The sequence below is a fragment of the Barbus barbus genome (genome assembly GCF_936440315.1).
Source record: "Barbus barbus genome assembly, chromosome: 6".
In the NCBI taxonomy this organism is placed as follows: Eukaryota; Metazoa; Chordata; class Actinopteri; order Cypriniformes; family Cyprinidae; genus Barbus; species Barbus barbus.
In genome coordinates, this window is record NC_136734.1 from 32,086,095 (window position 1) to 32,102,829 (window position 16,735).

At 36.5% G+C, this 16,735-nt stretch overlaps 1 protein-coding gene across 2 annotated transcripts in view; it reads left to right on the forward strand.

Moving 5' to 3' along the window:
• The window catches only part of LOC306871134 (zinc finger matrin-type protein 4-like), a 73,768-nt gene extending 58,117 nt beyond the window's left edge, over positions 1 to 15,651 (forward strand). The window contains exons 6-7 of one of the 2 annotated variants that reach the window (XM_079418851.1): positions 840 to 936; positions 13,944 to 15,651. In XM_079418851.1, the coding sequence (XP_079274977.1) occupies positions 840 to 936; positions 13,944 to 13,971 (125 nt within the window). In that variant the 3' untranslated portion in view covers positions 13,972 to 15,651. Of the gene's footprint in view, positions 1 to 839; positions 937 to 1,675; positions 1,859 to 13,943 lie in introns of those variants that run through there. The other variant, XM_079418852.1, reaches the window with a different exon arrangement.
• The last annotated feature ends 1,084 nt before the right edge of the window (positions 15,652 to 16,735 follow it).

The window sequence follows — 16,735 nt, forward strand, 5'->3', positions numbered from 1 at the left end:
CTTTAAAGTGGTTTCCCCACTGAATAATAATATGAAGAGTTATTTCGTTTCGGCCAAATTTCACTCCTCTTATATTTCTTCATAGCTGCACAAGAGCGTCACAGTTCGTGGCTTCCCCTCTCTTGCCCTTACGGGTGCAACAACATCAGCATCCCAAGCTGGATTACAAGCCACATGGCCTTCTCAAATATTTATAATGTCACTTGACACACACACACACACACACTCAAGAACAGAGGAACTTGTCTCCTCTAAGGTCCCCCTCCCTAGACACGGATCACATTTCATGGAGAGATCTTCCATTGTAATTTCATAGTTGTTCTTAAAAGCACAAATAAATACATAAAAAGGCTTGACATTTCTATATTTATATCTCTTTAATTGATTCTCTCTACACACACATTCCCTCAGGGTACGGTAATCAGGAGAGTTGATCAGGCAGAACTGTGTAACACAGCCGAGCAGTGACCCGTGCTGAGCCTCGGCTGACTGAGAGAGATAGAGAGACCAGCGTTATCTCATTCCCCAGTTAGTCCTTCTGTTCTCAGGAATGACATGATAAGGCTTTATTGTCCACTCTGCTTTCAGCTTAGCATGGTGCAGAGGCTGTGGACAAAAGATAGTCAAAGGATATGCATGTAATGTTATTTTTTATGATTCACCCCAAATATAATGAAATCATTTTGTCCTCTAAATGCTGTAAAGATTATGTAATTGAAAGATATACATTATGAGATTTCACAGCTGAATATTCTCGCTATGACTGTCATGCTAGATTATGCGCATTTGAATTTGTACTTGCTAAAAACAAAATTTGTGTGTGTCTCTTTTCTGTTTAGGCTTAAAACGCTGCTATACATGTGATGTCTGCAGTGTCACACTGAATTCAGTGGCACAGTATCATGCACACCTGCAGGGATCCAAGCACCAAAACAAGTAAGTGCCAACGTGTAACAAAATAAATAAATAAATAAACGCTTGATTTTGGAGGTGGTTGTTTTTTTTTTTTGTTTTTTTTTTTTTAATAGCAATAAAAAAAAAAAATCTAAATTAAATGTATTTTAAATTAATAAAATTAAACATTTTGTAAATAATTATGTAAAATAGCTAAATTAAACCTTGCGTAAAATTTCACGTTCACATTGATGCAATCCATCTCAATGCTTAAGGTAGCCCATTTAAAGCCTCTGGAACTCATTACCAAAAAATTTTATTTTAATATAATGAAGCAAAATGATGTGCGTTTACTATGTATATATATATATTGTATGTATGTATGTGTATATATATATATATATTATATATATATATATATATATATATATATATATATATATATATATATATATATGGCCTAATGAGTACACCCCCTTTGAATAAATATAAAAGATGTATTTTCTAATATAAATCATGGAAAGATGGAAAGATTGAAATGTATTAAACATATACTTAATAAAAACAACAAAATATATGCCAGTATTTTCTGTAAAATAAGTAAATTAGTAAATTTTGTTTAAATGAAGGATTACAGAAATGAGTACACCCTAGATTTAATTCAGCAAATGTACAATATTCTTGTACTTAGTATGTCCTCCAGAATACTGCTCTGACCCTTCTTGGCACTGAGTGTACAAGTTCATGACAAATTTTCACATCTGTCCTGTTTTACTCCTAGAGGACGACTTCCTTAAATGCTTTGGTATTTAATGGGGAGTTTTGCTCAGCTCGTCTCTACTGAATCCCCCACAGCTGCTCGAGCGCTAAGATTCAGTGAAATACATGTCCACTGAAGGATTTTCACCTTGAGAGGATGAATATCTTCATTGTCATGCTGAAAAAATGCCCAATAATGCAGGAATGAGGGGAGGGTAGCCTCTTCTGTTTCAAGTTTTTGTATTCCATCACACAGTAGTGTTTGAATTCATGACAGCTTTGATAAAGCACAACTCCCTCACACCTTCAGCACTCACTCATCCCTATATAAAAGCTTTACTACCACTGAACGTCACTGTGGGTACCAAGCACTTCTCACTCTACTCCTCCTCTAGCAATACCAGAACATTTTGGATGCTTTTGGATCTGAAATGATTGACTTGGTCTCTTGAGACCAGAGTATGGATTCCCTGAAGTCTCTATTTTGTAAATATGGGCCTTGGAAGAGGTTAAATTAGTTTATTTTGCTTTGGCCACAGTACGTAATTCTAGTGGTGACAATGACCATGCATGTCACTTCTGCAGGCTGCGTCATACTCTATGTCAATTTTGTGTCTATAAAGTGTCACTTTTTTCATAGCTTTTGCCGGCTCTGGGACACTCGCATGTTATTTCTACTGCTCTTTTTCTAGCAAAATTTCTCTCATCACTAAATGAATACTTAAAGTGAAGACCTGATTATTTCAGGAGCCTTGCCACCAATCCATTGTTTTTGAATGTTGGTGTTACATCTGCTATATTTTCACACTTAAAACAATAATTTGGTATTCCTCTTGTAACATTGTGCTCTTTTATTCTAAGAAATAAGTCACCTGGCAGTTCTCTACCAAGTGGTTCCACTGTTGCCAGCATTAAGTCATTCATTATATCATGAGTATGATTCAGTGGGCTATATAACACTTTTGGTAACACTTTAGAATAGGTAACACTTGTTAACTATTAACTACGACTTTTCCCTCAATAAATTCTTAATTTGCTGCTTATTAATAGTTAGTAAGGTAGTTGTTAAGTTTAGGTATTGGGTAGGATTAGGGATGTAGAATAACGCATTAATATGTGCTTAATTAGCACTAATACATGGCTAATATTCTAGTAATATGCATGCTAATAAGCAACTAATAGGTGTAACCGTAAAATAAAGTGTTACCACACTTTATTTGTCAGGAAATTACTTGTCTTTAACAGTTTTGGTTCAATATACTTTCCTGTTGATCAAAAATAGCCTTAAATCTGTACACTTTTATTTATTTTTTTAAGTTTTTAGTAACTTACAGGAGGGTGTAATCATTTTTGCAACACAACAGTTTATCACTTTGACAAGAAAATCTTATTTTGCTGAATCATTTTGACATTATTCTTTGGTAATTGATCAAGCAGGCTTGTTGGAACATTATATCTCCAAAGAACCCTAACATGTCATATAAGCAAAGAGTAATTGCTGAATTTGTTAAGGTTTAGAGGGGGATGTACTCATTTATGCTTTGCACTGTGTAATATATATATATATATATATATATACACACACACACACACGCATACACACATACATTTATATATACATAATAAAACAGTATTATAATATAATTAACTGTGATCAATAGTTAATTGAAATATGACAAAGAGTTTTCTCATATAACAGCAACTGATTTTAGTGGAACTAGACATCAAGTGCGTTGTGTGTTTCTTTTCCATTTGATATCTGTCAATGAAAGTGACATATTGCAATGAGGATAATAACACAAACGGAGCGCAATAGTTTAGTTTACTAGACAGATTTTTTGGAAGTATTGCTGCTAGGTTCCAGGGCATTTTTGGATGTTCCTGTCACGGTGCACACAGCAAGGAGGAACGAGGAACACGCAGAGACGAGGACGTAAACTCAAATAACATATCTTTAATGTCGACATCAGGGCAGGACAAGGCAAGGCAGACACAGACAGGAACACCGGGGAGTAACGAGACTCTAGAACGAACTCTAACTGAACAGACAGGACTATAAATACACAGGTAAATCAGAGATAACGAGACAACACAGCTAGACAAGGATTAACTAATGATCACATAGGATGAGGACAGGAAACAAACCAAATATGGGCATGGAAACACAGGGAGCACGTGGAAACACAAGACACACACAACAGAGGTCTGACAGTTCCTAGATTATTATTGAATTTTTGGACAGTTCTTCTTTAATTTAACCCTAAAGTGGAGTTTTTGTCCCCTTTGATATACTACCTCTTATGCTTGTTCACAGTCTTTCAGTCCTCTGGATTGGCAGTCTGACTGTTCGGAATTTCCCCCTTCTTTCAACACTCTGCTCCAAGCGTGTTTGAAGCAATTACTCCATAATTTTGGTACTGACCCCAGTTCCTCTGTTTACACACACATGCGTGTCATTAGCTGTGCCAACATTAGGAGCACATCCAAAATTGAGATTTTAGTGAACACTGGAGACTAGACTCTCAGTCAGCTCTCCATCACTTATTAAAAATCCTTCTCCATTGCTCCTTCTCACTAGACAAAATCTACTGCTCTATAACTCTGAGCACTGTAAAAAAAAAAAAAAAGTGCAGCCTGACTCCATCTACATAGCTTTCAGATGTCCTTTTATCACCCTCTGCCGTCATAGTAGATATCTTCCCTGTCGTGTGGTCCAGTAGCATATGTTTTGGGGGTGTACTGCTCTGCACTCTGCCTGCTCATCCTTAACCAGGTGGTTTGTTTTGAGCGGACCACCTCAACAAGTTGACTGATTGAGATACAAATACACACTGTCACAAACATATAACCAGACACAGAGAGCATGCTGGCATGCTGCATATAATAATGGGGCCCTATGATTTCTGCAACGCAGGATTTGGCAAATTTGAATAAGTGTTGTACACTTAAATCATGATATGGAATAATGTAATATTGTACCATGCCTTTTTCTAAAACCAGATTGGAAGTCAGATAAAACATTTTTATTGTTAAAAAAATCCTTTAATTGATAACTAACAATGGACTCTAAAACCTTGACCGGAACAGATAATTTAGAGATCGGTCTGTAATTATTTAAGATAGAAGGGCCACCACCTTTTAACAGGGGAACCACAAAGGCTGATTTCCAAATGGAAGGAATGTCATTTGTGTTCAAGCACAGATTAAAAATATTAGTTAAAGGCATGCAATAAAATTTGCTGCTAACTTTCATCCAGTTTATCTGGGCCTGCAGATTTTGTCGTGTCCAATTGCTTGAGGGCTTTATTTACATCTGAAACTGTAATAGGACTGAAACTAAAAGACTGACCAGAAGAATCCAAACCAACAGTCTCCACTGTAGAGGAACACTCATGTTGAGTATTGAGTGACTCAAATAAAAATCCTGAGGCTATGAAATGTTAATTGAAACAGTCAAGTATTTTGGTCTTATCAGTAAGTTTTTGAGAGTCTATCACAATGCTTGAAGGAAGCTCCTGGTCCTTACTGTTTTCTGATAATGATTTAATAGTTTTCCAAAATTTTGATGGATTATTCAGGTTATGAGTGGTTTGAGAAAGAAAATAATTAGCTTTGGCTTTTCTAATTTTTAGAGTACAAGCATTACGCAGTTGCCTGAAAACCAGCCAGTCATAGTTCTGATTTGATTTTCTGGCTTTTGCCGATGCCACGTTTCATTGTTTCGGCCTTTAACTCTGTACTTCTTTAATGGAGCATACTTATTAATTATATTGGTAAACCCCTCATAAAAGAGGTTGCCGGCACTATCAACATCTGCACTAATATTAATTTTTCCCCAGTCATAATTAGATAAATCGTGGAGGAATTTTTGTTCTGAGAAGTGCTTCATGTTACGCTTGACTATAATGCGTGATTTAATTTGAGGTATTTTAGTACTTCTAACTGTTGATACGACACAGTGGTCAATGATGTCTTTTGCAAATATAGAAGCGGTTGAGTACTTATGAGGAACGTTAGTTAAAATCACATCTATTAGCGATGGTTTTTCCGGGTTTTTAAAGTTTGGCCATGTGGGACTGTCAACAATCTGATAGAGATTTAATCACAATAAGCTCTGAAACCATCAGATACTGGTTGTAACCAGTTCCAATTTAGGTCTCAAAAGGCTACTAATTCCTTAGAGTTAAAATCAGACAGGAGTTGCATTAAGGAGGGCAAAGCCCCGCTAACAGCTGAAGGTGTCCTATAATAACCAACGACCGTTATACAAAGTGAGTTAGAGACTTTGAGCCCCAAGGCTAAAAATCCAAACTGTTTAACTAACGATATTGATAGCAATACATTAACTTGATACAGGTTTTTGATGTAGATTGCTACACCCCCACCTCTATTAGGGCGGTCAGTCCTAAAAACATTATAATCACTTATATTGATTTCTTTATCTGAAACCGATTTACTTAACCAGGTTTCAGACAAGACAATTACATCAGTATCTGTAGAGTGCACTGTATCTAGTAATGTTCATGCTAATAAGCAACTAGTTAGCAGTGGAAATTTGTCCTTAAAATAAAGTGTTACCTTGTTTTCTTGATTCAGAGCTCTAAACTCTTAAGTTTCTGTAAGATACCATTTTTTAACGCTGGTTATACACACATAAGCAAGTGACCCATAACACAAGGGTTTGTGTACTTGTGATTTCCTGATTAAAACATAGAAGACAAATGATAAAGAAACAACAGAGGCTTTGGGATATGATCAGAATAAGAAAGATGTAAAAGACTCATTCCTCGTGTACTCCAGTATCAATAGGTAAAGCCATGTCCGACAGGCTCATTACCATCGCATCACTACACTCCTGTCGCACCATCCATCAAATAACTTACAAACACAGGAACAGCATGCTTACTACATACAGAAACATGTTTTTCTCTAGCCCTTAATCGACAAACACACTCTTTCTCTTAGCAACTGTTCACTTTCTGATTGATAACTACAACTGCTGTTTCATAAAATATGTCTCAGAGCTAACGACATTCTGATGGAGAACATTATTATTCTTACGGATGTAAAGATTCAATCAACTCACGATGCGATACGATTCACGATATTGATATTTTTTTTTTAGAAAATGAGATTTAAGGTAAATTCTAAATGAAAAAGTGACTTTTTGTGTATTTTTCCAGCTCAGAAGTTGGTACAAATACAATTGAAATTTTTACGATTTTACGATTCTTAACCACAGGGGCACACAACAAAGGCATGTAGCTAAGTATTATTTTTTTTTGATAATAATACCTGTATAATACAGATTTATTTTGACTATCAGTCAGTCTTTCAGCACATGATATCAACTGCAGAAAGACAATAACAAAGACAATTAGCTTTGACTATTTAAAAGTGTGGGTACTTTTGACTTAATTTGTCTCGCAAACACCTTTTCAGTCATTTTTAATTTGTTCTGTAAATGTTTTCCTCAACAGGTAATCAGAGTAAAATAAAAAGACTCCCTCACATTGACTACAAATCTCAATTTACTAGCCATCACAAACAACAACTTAAAGGTTATGAAAGTGCCCATAGAATGCATCAGGGATGTTGCCTGTCTCCCCGCTGCTCTTCAGCTGAAGTGATTAAAGGTGCTGTTCAGTACATTAAATGATACACAGTAAGACGCCTGCCTTATAACTTCTCATCACTGTCCCCCTCCCCAGACATCATTTACCCCAACCGCTACTTTTAACCCTGCTGGTTAATGAAATTCTTTCATCTTGGTCCCTCTCCTGTCCATCATCTTATTCCCCCTACAATTCTCCTGCTCAGCAACCTTACAGCCAGGAGGATATGTCTCTGCGCAGCCACCTGAAAGCTCTTTCATTCCAGTCTCATCCTGTCTGAAACAAGCTATTTGTCTTCAATCTCGCTTGCCCCATTTTCCAAACACCATCTTGGCTGATTTGTTTGTCTCAACAAGAAGTAAGCTCCCTAGGGTAATCTTGATTTTTCGGTGTAAAATAAACATATCTACACTCCAAGTGCTAATAAAACATGAAGTATTGATTTTGTTACAGTATGAACAAATAGCCTAAGACAGTATTAAAACAAAATTGTTTGCTTTTTGCATCATATTGTGATGAGACAAGATGAGGACTTATTTTGTGTTACAGAAGATAAAAACAGAGACAGAAGTGGAGCATGGAGCTTTTTATTTTTTTTGAGGTGAACAATATTTCAGTGTCAAACTGTGCTTAAATCTTATTAATCCCAATATCATCTCACAGTAAATTCTTAAACTTACAAAAGTTTTTACAAAACTCAGTAGCATTGACATGATTGATTTGATGCATTTAAAAAATTCTCTTCTCCGCTTAACTAAGATACGTTACTTGTCTTGACAAATTACAATGTGGAGAAGACAAATGTTTAATAGTGACTGTGTTCAACGGTCCTGGTTCAGTTGTAAATTAAAAGGATGAAATATAGCATTTACTCACCCTCATGTTATGCCAAGCCTGTATGATTTACTTTCTTCTTTGTAACATAAAAGGAAGATATTTTGAAGAATGTTTCAACTGTTTGTCTATACAATGAAAGTCGGTGCGGGGTCCAAAACCTCACTGGACCTCATTGACTTTCACTGTATAGATCTTAAAAACAAAAATAACTTATTTTTTGTTTCACAAAACAAAGTATAACATGCAGGTTAGAACAACTAGTCCTTGAGTGAATGATGACAGAATTTTTTTTTTTGAGTTAACTCTTTCATCCCATCCATTCTCCAAACCACTTATCCTTTGTACAGTATCACAGAGATACTGGAGATTCATCAACCCCGCTTTAACGGTTATTGATTTAACAAGGACTTTTATTCATAGCAACTTAAAGTGTATCTATGTATATATTTTATCGGTAGGCCTATATGTAACCCTGCCTGGACCACAAAACCAGTCATAAGGGTCAATTTTTCTTAAATTGAGATTTATGCATTATCTGAAAGCTGGATAAATAAGCGTTCCATTGATATATGGTTTGTTAGGATAGGACAATATTTGGCTGAGATACAACTATTTGAAAATCTGGAATCTGAGGGTGTGAAAAAATCTAAATATTGAGAAAATCGCCTTTAAATTTGTCCAAATGAAGTTCTTAGCAAAGCATATTATTAATCAAAAATGAAGTTTTTATATATTTACAGTAGGAAATTCACAAAATATCTTCATAGAACATGATCTTTACTTAATGTCCTAATGATTTTTGGCATAAAAGAAAAATGGATCATTTTGACCCATACAATGTATTTTTGGCTACAAATATACCCCAGCGACATTGAAAAACCCACTGTGGCATTTTCCGATGACTCATTCCTTAAACATTGTATTTCATCTTGAAAAGCCACCCTTTGTATAGACTTGTTTGTTTTATACAGACACTGTTGATTCACCATTTCATTATTTCTTTGAAGAGTGAAAGTGTTTCCCATCAGCATGATCTGTGGGTTTGTTCTCCTTTTTTTCTCCTTCTCTGCTTTGCATTTTCTTTCCTTTTATACACGATTGCTTGTCCTGAGGAATGTCAGATGAAAACTTGACCTCAGAATGCCTAGGTTTCTTATTTATGGGCTTTTTGCTTTATTTTGGAAAAGAAAGTAAATGGTAGTAAAGACAAGAGAAAAATAACTTGATCTTGCTTTGACATGAGCTAGAAATAGACAAGAGCTGTGCACTACCCTATGGAGACATGGCTCTGACACATTATTTTCTACCTTCCATGATTTACAGGTAGTGTTTTTACAGTTCACTAAGAGCTTCGCTTTTAAAGATATAAAGATAACAGGCTTTAGTTCTCCAAAGAAACTTTCAGTCAAATGTTCTTGAAAGAACCATTTTTGCTACTCTTAAAAACAAAGGCTCTTCATTGACATTCAGTGATGAAATTATTTATACAATGTTGCTGATTCTTTCTGGTAACCACTAAAAAAAAGTTTTATTATTGTTAAAGGTTCCTCATGGAACCATAATGCCCCCCCCCCCCCCCCCCCCCCCCTCCAAAACAAATGGTATCAGTTTATGAATTATTATTTATTGTAAGTATTAAACTGTTACATATAATTTCTGCCTGTGGATTGCCTGCTGGATTTTAGACTTGAAAGGTCCTAATAAGCATCTAGGTCTGTTGAAACCAACCCCAAATAAACAGCCTCTTCATCCAACATAAAGCTGCACGTATATTATCTTATATTTTGACTCTGAAAAAACTATTTCAGTGTTGACTATTTAATATGTACAGTAAAATGCAACAGTATCACTATAGTGGGCTGATCCATTCTGAGGACCCTACACGTGAAGAGCAGCATTTAACATACACAGTCCCACAGCTTCAATGCAAATTGTATGCCCCAAGTGCTTCCTCCATTCACATCACAGCTGCGATTGCAGAAGATCAGACCATGACTCTTTGATGTCTCTATCCTGAGACACCCACCCTCCACTCAGAAGCATAATAGGGAAGCTGCTTGAGCATTGCCTTTGGAGAAGAATGAATCACCACTACTGCAGCTCACTCACTTTCAGGGTTCTGCTGCCTGAGTCCTGCTCATACAGAGGTCTGGGTAATTGAAATCGCACAAGAATGACCCAGTGTCAGTGGTAGGAATTGAAAGGGTCTCAGAATCAAAAGTACAATGTCACTGTGACATTTTATGAAAGGTTTGTGTCATTTAACACTTTTTTTTTTCCCTTACAAAACTGAAAAGAACATTGTTAAATGTATTTGTCTAAATTTCTTTGTAAGTGAAACCACAAAACTGCACAGGCGAAAATCGGACCGTTCCATCATATTTAAGTTCAACACTTGAAAACAACACCAGAGGGAGGAATGAATGGAAGGTGGGAGGGAGAAGGTGGATGGAGGTCAGCATTGGTTTGGCAACAGCAATTTCATTTGAACGTGGGATCTAAAGCTGTGAAGATTATTATGTAAAATTTTGCTCCAGGCTACTTCGTTTGGCTTAATTTGGGATGTGAGCCCTGTAAATTATTAACAACAGACGGCATGTTTAATACAGCTATTTTAAGAGGAGCGGCAACAATTCAAATGCTGTATGAAAACCTCATGACGAAGGTAGGCCTATGTCTTCTGCTGAGTAAACTTCAGCTTGTGAGCTTGACCTGTTAAGTAATCAGAAACATCTTGAAAGTAAGATAAAGCTTACTTTTGTCACACAGTAAAAAATGCAAACAATCAGATTTGGCCAAAATTGGATTGCTTGAATTTTTTTGGCTGCTGATAAAACAGCAAATCGCAATAAAACCTAATAAAAACACATGAATTGACTCAGCAACTGGATAAATATGCACCAACTGTTTGATCTTGCTTTTTTGACTTTGTAGAATATTTTCCATTGAGACCATTGCCTATCCAGGGTTTAGCTTCGTTGTGCATTATGCACTGCATGTTTTTGTGGTGAAAATACTCAATTTTATTATCGAGTGAGTACTGTCAGCTTATGTTACTTGCTCCGGCAACATTTTTCACATGCAAGTCTTTTAGGACTGACTTTCTTCTTAATGTCAGTGGGTCTTGGTGTAAAATGACTGATATGTTTATCACAGGCAACCATGTGTATACCTCAAACCACCAGCTTCATCCATGCAAAAAATATTTTTATTAAATTCTTTTGGGGGAAAGAAACCATTTTGTGACAAAATAAAATTATAGCATATTGTATTTAAGCAATAATGAAACAATTAGCAAAACAAGTTACTGTCAAAGAGGGCTTTTCATTCACTTTAGGCTTGAAGCTGTGTCAGGAGACAAGTGGGTGGTGGGGAGGTCTTTCTAGATTTTACTGGGCTGTTTTAAAGTGATTGTGTACTGCAGAATTTATGTGAATAACCCTCTGAGGCCTGGCATTTGGAAATGATGGATGGTTTTAGTGTTGAGGCCTGAAATGCAAATTGCCCTTTGAAGAGGCATCTGGGGTATTTCATTACTATGGCAAAGATAAACAGTCCTCTCTCTCTCACTGTATCAAGTGACCTAAACTTCAGCAGAGTCCTTCGAAATGTCACATGAAGTGATGTTTTCGCAGAGTTTTGTGTCTGTTCTTTGGCTTACGTTGGCTGTAACAATACTGGGGTGCATCAAAGATTAAGGTTGTAATTAAAGTCTGAAGTGCTCTCGCTGGTGCTGTTATTGCTCTATGCAATCGGTTCCAGTGTTACTCTAACCATGTGCTTAATTTAACATAATGAGCCATGTTAAAAAGTCTTCACCAAATGCATTTACCTGTCATGCTTTTGTTTATGGTTATATATCACGTACAGTGCAAGTCTCTCATTTCACCTCCTTGATGCTTTCATTTTTAAACACCTGAAAAAATTAGTAGTTTTGCAGATACAAAATACAGATTTTCAGTTGGATCGATGTCAGAACATTTAGTGGACTATTGTAGCATATTCTGGGGCCACTCCAGTGTTCATATGATCTAGTAGCCTATTTAGGGTCACTGTCCAGAAAGCTTGAATTTATGGTAAACTAAAACCATTCATTACTCCATACTGTTAAAGATGCATAATATCAATGCTGATTAAAAGCAGTCTGAATTTAAGGTTAAAAAGGCTCTTGATATCATCTGATAATAGTTTTATACATCTGATTTTAGCTCAGTCACAATCATCTTTTGACATGGTTGTTTCTAGTTAGTAGCTTCTTTTGTTACACCACCTCCATACTTCAGTCTCCATAGCTCTTATTGCTCATTATGGCTTCGCTCTGGCTTGCCAACCAAGCCTTTATCTTGTTTGTTTGGAGAGTTTAGAGTAACAACCTGTTGTAAGCAACATCTGGGTAGATACAGCCTCTTATTCTTTATAGTTGAATCAACAGTGCCCTCAAATCTCTAACTTCAAGGAACGTTCTTTGAGCCATCAGAGTGTCCTTGTCTTTAAGAACCCTTGAATTATCCAGAAAAGGAAATATAGTGTCATATTTTATTGACACCTAAAACTTGCAAGAAATTTGCAATGCAGCTCCAGGCACGACGCAGGTGTTTTTTGCTAGTTTCAGTTATCATTTTCACGTCCTGCGCCACATTGTTTAATGTGCAAATGCATTTGCGCCCATTTGTGCGCTCATGGGCGTGCTGGTCTGAAAACCAGGTGTGTTCAGGTGCATCGTTGGCACGTTGCTATTTTGAGGCAACTGAAATAGACCGCACCACTGACCAACTAAAACCTGGTCTAAAGTCAATGGCGCAGTATTTTACTTGTTATTTAAAGAGCGCGTTAGTAATATGCTCCTATAGGCAGGTCCACAACGCACATTCTGCTAATTACACACAGCTGCACACAACCATGCCAAATATTACAAATTCAAGAATTACAATGTAAAATATTATTAGTGTGTAGGCTACATAAATAGAAAAATATGTCATAATGGATAGTCATTGCATGTATCAGAATTAGCCTACCTATTTGCCCGCACACGAGCAGCTTCCTCTCTGGAGACACGTTCAGTCTTTTCTCTTGCAAATTCTGCCATGTAAATAGCAAATCCACCATGGCATGAAAGCAACTGGCTCTTAAAGGGAATGGGAGATGATACTCTGATTGGTTTATATTGCACGTTGTGCCCAAAACACACCTATCACTCATTAAGAGAAAGGGACAACCCTTTTGGATAACCCGTTTTACTGACAAGACAAATAATATCAGTGTTCCTTCTGAAGATTTGTCTTTTGCAAGGGCGAAAGTCACTTATCAATATTTCAATGTAAATATTTAATGAGATGTTAACATGGTTTACAGGACTGCTGGCAAATTACAGGCCTCAAGCATAATTTCCCTTTCATCTTTTACTGTGAGATCTCAACCTGTATTTTTTCTCTATGGCTGCATCGGTGTAGAGCATTAGAGTCAGAGTTATGGTAATGTGTAATGACATAACACCCTCATGTTTCTACACAGCACATTATCATCTTTTGTTCCAGGGAAATTTTTCACAGCCCTGTCATTAAAGGGGGAAATGGATGGGTTCTTCTGTGTGGAGTATGGGTTACATATACTGTGTTTTGACTTTAGACTTTAACTTTTAAACCTATCAGATAGAGACACCGGATTAAACACCAACCACTCCAAGCCCTAAAGCTGAGCTCTGAAAGGTTTTCGGATGAAATGACAGGGTTGGATAGGTGAAAATGTAAATATTTCTACATTAAAGTGCTTCTCAACTGCAGTGACCGTAATATCCTATAGTATCATCTGACCTTCTGAACTTTCTTTTTCTCTTTCCAGCCTAAAAAATCAGCTGTGTGTCCAGTGAACCAATAGGAAAAACAAGATGATTGGATTGATGTCAGACAAGCTGTGATCAGCTTGCCCAGGATTTTCTGCCTCTATTCTGTCATCCCTTTCTCTCTCTCCTTCTTTTACTCTGTTGTCTTACTCGCAATTTGACTGCAAAAGAAGATTCTCTTAAAGTCAGCCTTTAGTCATCCTGAACCCTTCCTCTCCAGCAGCTCTCCTCCTCATGACTCAAACACAGACATCAGACTCTGAATCTCTGGAGATGTGACTTCATCCAGGGACACCCATCCGGTACTTATTCTGTTTTAGCGCCAGAAGTTTATATAGCTAATCTCAGTCAGTTGTTGTGTGCATGACTGAATACTGCATTCGTTGTCACTTTCTCAGCTAAGCAATATTTGTCCAAAATCTGCCAAATTAATAGTTAAAATCATAAAAATTAACATAAAAAGAGAATGCACTCTATAGAAACTTTGGTCCACATTTATTTTTATGTCCTCATTTTTAATGCACTATTTGTTGTTTGTGAGCAAACAATACACGTTATACAAATATCTATGTGTTTTTGGCCTATAAATATGGGCATTTGGGGCAGGGCTCTAACGAAAAACAGTTTATTAAATGTGTTTGTTGTATGTATGTGTGATCTGTAGATAGCTGTTTGATGAATGGGCATTTGAGAATATTTGTAAGCTAATGTGAGCCTATTCAGATTTACGGTCTGGTTTTTAAAACATTTTTGACATTTTGAACAGAATGAAGTTGTAAAGGTCTTCAGAAGAAGATCGAGAAGCAAAGATCAAGCAGCTAATCCTTCATACGGTTGTCCGTCACTTATTTTATATGCCTCTTTGCTTTTACATGTCACGGTGGAAATTAGATGCATACAAAATTGTTTTTTGAAAGTATTCTAACAATATTTTAAAAATTTAAGGTAAAAGGTATTTTAAAATATAATATAGTTATTCAGAGGTTTGCACTACCTGTATTGTATTTGTTAAAAAAAATTTACAGTTGGAAGGTTTACTTTAAAATTTAATTTATGACTTTTTATTGCACAGCTCTTTGAAATACTTAATTTTGTTTGGTCAATTTTTGCATTCCAAATATTCAGATATTTCTGCATAATGCAAAGGTGTACATCTGCTCACTTATCTGTATTCTTTGCTGTGTGCTCATGGTCTGTTTCTCGGTTGTCTCTACAAGTGAGCTAATAGAGTCATTTCAACCCAAATCAGCTTAGAAATATGTATGTTAATGTAAGTACAGTTATATCGTCATCATTTCAAAACAAACTCTTTTAAAGTGATACAAGACACCTGACAGGGTTCATTGTTTTGTGATAATGGTTGACTGCCCATTATCCCTTTCCTATTTTACACTCTATAGAAAGATGTCAATGTTATTCTTCTTACAATCAAGAAATAGCTAAAGCCAGATCTTTAGATCAAAACATAACATATTTAGCCAAGTGTGTTCGAACGTAATAGGTCATAATGTATATAAAGATTTTAATATAAGAGCAATTCAGTGCACAAATAATCACCGCTCCGTCACAAAGATGGAAGTATCCATTTATCCATCGTTTCATTGGAACTAGTGTGTGGTCCCTTTAAGAGAGCAACTCTCTCCCTCTTTGTGCTCTGGGTCATGTGATCAACTGTGTCTGAAACAAAATAAAAGGCACTTCAAATCACTTCTGCTACATTGTTTTGATTTCTACCCTCTTTCATTAAGACGTACTGTAGATATGCTTTTACAGTAGATATGCTCAGTGGGTTATTTCTCGGTGGGACATCATTATTTCCCAATTTGAGCAGCAAGGAGTGGCACAGGTTCATAATTCACTCTGCAGTGAGCACAAGCCTTCATCAAATGTAATTAACATTCAGATGTCCCATTTCCGATACTAATTAAGCTGCAACATGTCATGAAATTGCCTGCCAGAATCCCACTATGCTTCCGATACGTTACCCTTCGATAATAAAAAACAATCAGCTGTTGCGCTTTTCTATCCTCCTTTTCCTCTCAAAGGACCGATACTCAGACTGCCATGTTCATTCAAAGCACCTCTCCACCTTCAGTCTCTCGGCGAGTCAAAGCTATTTATTTGATAATGAACTTTTCTAATGAAACGTTCCAATGCTGTGCCCCCCTTCCATGCATCCTGACCCATAGAGATAGATTATTCTAATTAAGTGATGGCGGCACATCATCAGAAGGCCTGAGTCATTAATTCTGCTCATGAGGAAATTTAAATAATGGAATGTAAATGGGGAATTCTCCCAAAAGGAAGCTGACTGGGTGAACATGTTAAAGTGAGCAAATGACAGTGTGTAATAAAGCAGCCATGTCCATCCCAAAAGAGTCCAGAGACTGGCCTAGCAAAAGAAAAAAAAAAAGAAGATATAACGCATATTTCGATGTGCTTTCAGTCTCACTCAGGTGTGCAGAGCTATCTACAGCTGCATGATTGTTATTTTTGGTAAACAGGCAAGTGCCTTTTAGACCCCATAGACTGCAACTCACCAGAGCCATAAATAATCCATTGCTCCAAGCCCCTGCTCTGTGCACTTGTGCTGGAAAAGCAGATCCATAGGAGGCCTGTAACAGTCAGGGGTATCTGTTTTTCCACATTTGTGTTTTCAAAGGATATCCACTTTGTGTAGAGCTACAAATAACGGAAAGTCAACAGAGAATACATGTGTAGATGTACATAATATAAACAATCTTCCAAAACCATAACATGGTTTTTCACTACTACATAACTGCATGTAATA